The 5847-nt window shown below is 41.0% G+C and overlaps 1 protein-coding gene across 1 annotated transcript; it reads right to left on the bottom strand.

Annotated features, from left to right (window-relative positions):
• Positions 1 to 4118: 4118 nt before the first annotated feature.
• LOC149452567 (olfactory receptor 11L1-like) lies at positions 4119 to 5075 on the bottom strand. The gene has a single exon (XM_089689260.1). It carries the CDS (start codon positions 5055 to 5057, stop codon positions 4119 to 4121), a length of 939 nt encoding a protein of 312 aa, XP_089545386.1. The 5' UTR covers positions 5058 to 5075.
• Positions 5076 to 5847: the final 772 nt, after the last annotated feature.

The following is a 5847-nucleotide window of genomic DNA, read 5'->3' as shown; positions in this document are numbered from 1 at the left end:
CCTGCTGAACTAGCCAAATTTTCTACGACATCTACGGTCGGCTTGGCTTTTTGGGTTCAGGTCTAATTTATATTGTGTATCTAAGATTACGTAGAGTCAGGGGAAGATATTCTGTGTGGGAGTTCAAACCTCTCCTTAACAGTTATCCTGATGGGGAATGGCTGTGCACAGCTTCTAAATTTCCCATTCCTCTAAATGTGTATGCTTGTTAGAAACCTGGGAACATAATAAACTAGTAGTATGTTATTTCTTTGAACAACAGGGTTCAGTATTTCACAAATTTGGCAAGAATCAGCCCCAGGAAGGAAGGTACCAATTCTTAGCCACCTTCTTGCCAAAAGAGGCAATCAACTAGGCACTAGTGATGGGCCGAACACCTCCGTGTTTGGTTCATGGTAGAACATTTGAATATACTGAAAGTTCGACCATGAACTTCGAACAGGGACAATTATAGAACGGTATCTGAGTATGTGGTATGATACGGCTCAGTTACTAAAATACTAGATGAGTTTGATTATGAAGTCATGCGGTATTTTAGTAGTGAAACATTCTTTAATGTTTCAGCTGTCAGCAGGATTCCCCGCTGACAGCTGAATGTCAAAAGAATTGCTGGCATTGCCTGACAATAAAAAAAAAATGGGGTTCCCCTCCCATCCATACCAAGCCCTTTGGGTCTGGTATGGATTTTGAGGGGAACCCCCACGCCAAAAAGTTTAAAAAATGGTGTGGGGGTCCCCCCTAAAGTCCATACCAGACCTTTATCTGAGCATGCAGCCCAGCAGATCAGAAAAGGGGAGGGATGAGTGCACATCCCCCCCCTTCTGAACTATTCCAGGCCACATGCCCTCAACATGGGGGGTGTTTTGGGTTGGGGGGCTCCCCCCATGGCACCTTGTCACCATGTTGATGGAGGCAAGGGCCTCTTCCCCACAATGATGGCCAGTGGTTGTGGGGATCTGTGGATGGGGGACTTATCAGAATCTGGAAGCCCCCTTTAACAAGGCGGACCCAAGATCCCCCCCCCCATATGAATGAATATGCAGTACATGGTACTGCTAATCTTTCACAAAAAGAGTGTAGTAAAAAAATTACAGGAGACAGTCTTTTTCAAGTGCTTTATAAAACAAAATAAACAAACAAAAAAAAATATCCCCGAAGTAGATCCAACATTATTCATGATGCCCACCGCCACCGCTGACCTGAAAAAAAGAGAAAACAAAATGCTCCACTCTCTCTACGATGACAGTTCTTAAATACTGTGATGATGCCACACCGCTCGTGATGTCATCATGAGCTGTGATTGGCCAAAGCATTGCACCTGACCTGTGGCCACGTGCATTGCTTTGAGCAATCACAATGCACTGTCAGGGTACAGTGCATTGTGAGGCATGGCAGGTGAACAGTCCGCCGAACACCCGTACGGTTCATGTGTTCAGTGAACACATGAACGGCTCATGCTCGAGTCGAACTCTGGGTGGAGCCTGCATTGCTGATGTCACACCGCCACCGCAGAGGAAGGGAGCCATCTTGGTACCTGTCTTTATACCTTACTCCACGTGAATCGTTTTATACATGTAAATCAATATATAATTAATAAATACTACACTATATTAGCAATTCTGGCTCCTGTGGTTGAGCTATCTTCCCCAAGACAAGGGATACTCACACCACTGGTACATAGATGGTGCTGGAGGATTAACTCCTAGGCTGCTTCTCTGTTCCTGCACCCAGATCTGACAGATTGTAACCAATGCCTGCTTACATATAATTTCTGGTGAGTGTACACCCATCAGAGGTGGTGGATTCCCTCCGTGTAAATACGCTCATCTGCACTTTTCTCACTTGGATGTATTGCGATTTAACCTGAGAACTATTATTGCTCATTGTTCTACTGATGAGATTTGAGATATATACGGACATTTATTTATTCAATTGTATGCACAATTGCACTGAATAGCACTTTAAAAATTTGCATTGATATTTTATATGAATTGTCATTTATATTTTATATTATTTATACGTTTATAGCGCTGCACTTTATCCATTTACATATTTCTATTGGGACCGTTACCTATGCCTTGAGGTGCTAGCAGCTGCCTGTATACACATATATACATTTGCGCTCGCTTATTTACTTTTTTGAGATTTAATAAAACCACCACATAAACACATGGTCTAGTTGACCTTATTTTTACAGTGGTACATTGATTTTGTCAATCCCAACGTGTTTCGCCCGGAGGGGTTTCTTCTCAATGGGCGGGGGGGATTTTCCAAATAACCCCTTCCTTCAATGCCCATAGAACCAGTTCCATAAATGTTAATGATTACCGGGGCTCAAGGTGAAATCTCCATTGAGGAAACTTGGGTAGACTAGTCTCTGTAGAAAAACCAGGGTAAATTCTGTGCCTGTAATTGGGAGTTCTAAATCAAGTATAGCATTTTCAGATAGTTACGCATAGGTGACTCTTGAATGCATTGATAAACCAGTGAGTGATTCAAGATGAAGGGGTGAAGTGGGATGAAGTGGGAGCATCTGTAAGTACGGTATATAGGTGCCCTTAAAGGTTTTGAAGCCATGGCAGGTGAGGATGAAATTGTCATATTCTCAGTAGTTTTAATGCAAGAAATACCATTCCTAGATCTATATTTCCGAAGAGCATGTGCAATCATCCTTCTAGGTTTATTTTCAACATCATAGACAGCCCTATGGAAATGGATGAGCTTAGCCTGGGCTTTGTCTTTTAGTAGACAGTTAAGTTTTTCTTGTTAGACTTGGAGTTGATCCTATAGATGTTGTTTTAGTTTTTTTTTAATGAGAATGTTCCAGCTTGTGGATGTCTGCTTGTGTCAGTGAGTCAATTTTCAAAGTGAATGTTTTCCTCCTGTGAGAGGCAAGTTTAATAAAAGTGCCCCTTATGAAGTACTTGTGGGATTCTCACAAGTAGAAGAGTGAGGTGTCTGTAGCAGAGTTGGTGGAGATGAAAAAGTCTAGATGTCTTTGGATTTGGCTTTTGTATGCAGTGCCTTGTACAGTATAAGGGATTCATTAATATTCTTTTGCCAATGCAGTGGTGTATGTCACCCTGATACCAAAGAACAGTGAGTGGAAACATGACCGGAAAGTATAATAGAGCCTATGCTAGCTATAGTCAGGAGTGGGACAATGTCTTGTACAAAATGTAATTATTTCTGGTGAAAAGGAGAATCGTGTCTAAGGGTCTTCCAGGTGTCTATCAATTGGTAATCATAGTGTTTTTTTTTTAACTTTACACAATTTAGAGTATGAAAGGTAGGAAGTCCCTGTAGACATATCCATTGTTGGGTCTAGGACTAAATTACAGTCTCCTCCTGTGAGGAGCACACCTTATTTGTGTTGTTCTATTCTGTTTAGAAATGTCTCAAGATGCAAAATTTGGTCATCGCTGGGGAAAAAAAGGTGGCCTTTAATTATGAGCAGACATCCATCATCATCTGTGATCACCTCAGTTTCCTTCCGAGGCAAATTTTTAAAGAGCAAAATAGATGCTCTTCTAGATTTACTTTCAGAAACAATACAATGATATACTCTAGGGAATCTGGAATCTGTTAATTTGGGAATTTGGTTGGATTGCAAGTATATCTCCTGTAAAAATACAATTTCAGCTTGTTGCTTCCATATTTCCTGAAATAGTCTGGTTCTTTTTTCTAAACTATTAAGCCCATTTACGTTGTAGGATGTAAAGGATGTTTATGGCATGTTATCAGGACCAAGAAGGGATGGGGGTTCGGGCAAAACACAGGATAGGTCAAAAAGAGAAGGAGTGATGGGGGTCTGAAGTTCAGAGAAAAGAAAAAAAAATATATTACGAAAGTAGGCAAGAGATCAGATGGTATCAGAGAGTACAGAAGAAGCTACCAGAATAGACAGAAAATATAGACTGAGTAGAGTGTGAATAATTGAAAGGAAAGAGTGCACACCCAATGGTTGTTTAGCCTGTTTACATGGGACTTCTAAAATTTCCAACTAACTAGGAAATGATATTTCCTCACAAGCAAACAGATTCCGCAATTGATAGGGATGATAGAGTACAAATCAGAGTCCATCTTTGTGGATAAGTAGCGAGAAGGAATAACCTCATTTATGGGTTGCCCCCACTGTGGTTGATGATTTTAGCTACAGCTTTTTTTAAGTCTTTATTCCTCAGGCTGTATATAATTGGATTCATCAGTGGGGTGACCACAGTGTACAGCAATGACAAGAATTTAGTGATGTCCGATGACTTTCCTGTACTAGGTACCAAGTAAGCACAAGCTAGAGCACCATAATAAACGCAAACAACAGTCAGGTGGGAGCTGCATGTTGAGAAAACTTTCTTTCTTCCGGTAATCGATGGGATTTTAAAAATTGTTATTATAATATAAACATACGATACAATGATTATAAAGAACGGGATGACAACAAAAACAAAATTCATTAACGTCGCCTGAAGTAGAATATTAGCAGTATCAGAGCAGGAGAGTTGTAGGATTGGATCGAGATCACAGAAAAAGTGATCGACAATATCTGGACCACAAAAATTTAATTTTGATATTGATAAAGTGGGAATCAATATTACTAGAAGACTTGAAACCCAACATGTGATAATCATTAACCAGCAGAGCTGGAAGTTCATTGCTAAAGTATAATGCAATGGTTTACAGATGGCCACATATCTGTCATAGCACATCACTGTTAGAAGAAGACACTCTGAAGTTTCTGAAGCACAAAAGAAATAAAACTGGGAGATGCAATCAGAAAATGATATTATGGTTCCATTCATCAAAACAGCATGGAGCGTGTTAGGAACAATGTCAGTTACCAGTAAGATATCTGATACAGAAAGTTGGGAGAGAAAGATGTACATGGGGGAATGGAGGGGTTTGCTGTAGGACACCAGTGTGATGATCAGGAGGTTTCCACATATTATCATACAATACATCAAAAGGAAAAGAAAAAATATGAGAAATGTTATACTGTGTGGAGTCTGAAGTCCTAATAAGTGGATCATGGTAATACTGGACACATTTTTCTCCTCCATAACCTGGGCAGAGAATAATAAAAAAGGAAAACAGCTTTGTTTAGAGATTCAATGTCATTAGGTAATCTTAACTATTTTGTGTTGGTATATTTATAAAAGGTGATCCAAAGATATATAAAATGTTAAATGTGCCATAAGCCATACACTATATGGTTAAAGGTGTCATATACTTGTATGCGGAGCCTGAGATGACGAGGGTGGCCTCTTGTACAGTGCCCATCCAAGCACCCCTGGATGTTGAAACGGTCTGAAAGGGTGAATAAAAGGCACAAAAGGTACCCTGAGCAGGTACTGGGCAATGCTGATATTATGCGAGCATATGTACAGTTGGTGATGCAACGTGAAGACGTTAAGTCCAACTGATGGTGGAGTCAGGTCCCACACATGGTCAAGTGACAGCCAGATGGAGGGACACCAGGGCATAAGCATAATCAGAGTCAGGAACAAGCAAAAGTTGGCAACAACTGGGTAGTGAAGTATAGATTCACTAAACAGAATTGTCGTCAGTAGTCCAGGCCGGGGCCAGTAGCTGAGGTAGACAGCGAACATCAGCAAGTAGGGGTAATCCGAGAGCAAAGTCAGAAAGGAAGCCGAGTCAGTAACAAGATCAAGAATGTGTATCAGGGATTGCAGGGCACTGGGCAGGCTAATTTGGGTCAGCAACACACAGTCATGGTGTGCACCCCAAACTGGCCCCTGTAAATGATGCGGCTGGTGCTAGCATGCCGATCCATGCACTTCGCAGATGGATATCACTTCCTACTTGATAGTGTCAGGGCAGCCATCAGAA

Source organism: Staurois parvus, unplaced genomic scaffold (assembly GCF_062004578.1).
Source record: "Staurois parvus isolate SC_StPar_1 unplaced genomic scaffold, SC_StPar_1.0 ptg000470l, whole genome shotgun sequence".
Taxonomy (NCBI): Eukaryota; Metazoa; Chordata; class Amphibia; order Anura; family Ranidae; genus Staurois; species Staurois parvus.
The sequence above is the reverse complement of the archived record's forward strand: the minus strand, read 5'-3'. Positions and strand labels throughout refer to the sequence as shown.

Bases quoted from the DNA above. Each gene is read 5' to 3' on its own strand.
- LOC149452567 (XM_089689260.1), bottom strand. From the start codon at position 5,057: ATGGAGGAGAAAAATGTGTCCAGTATTACCATGATCCACTTATTAGGA.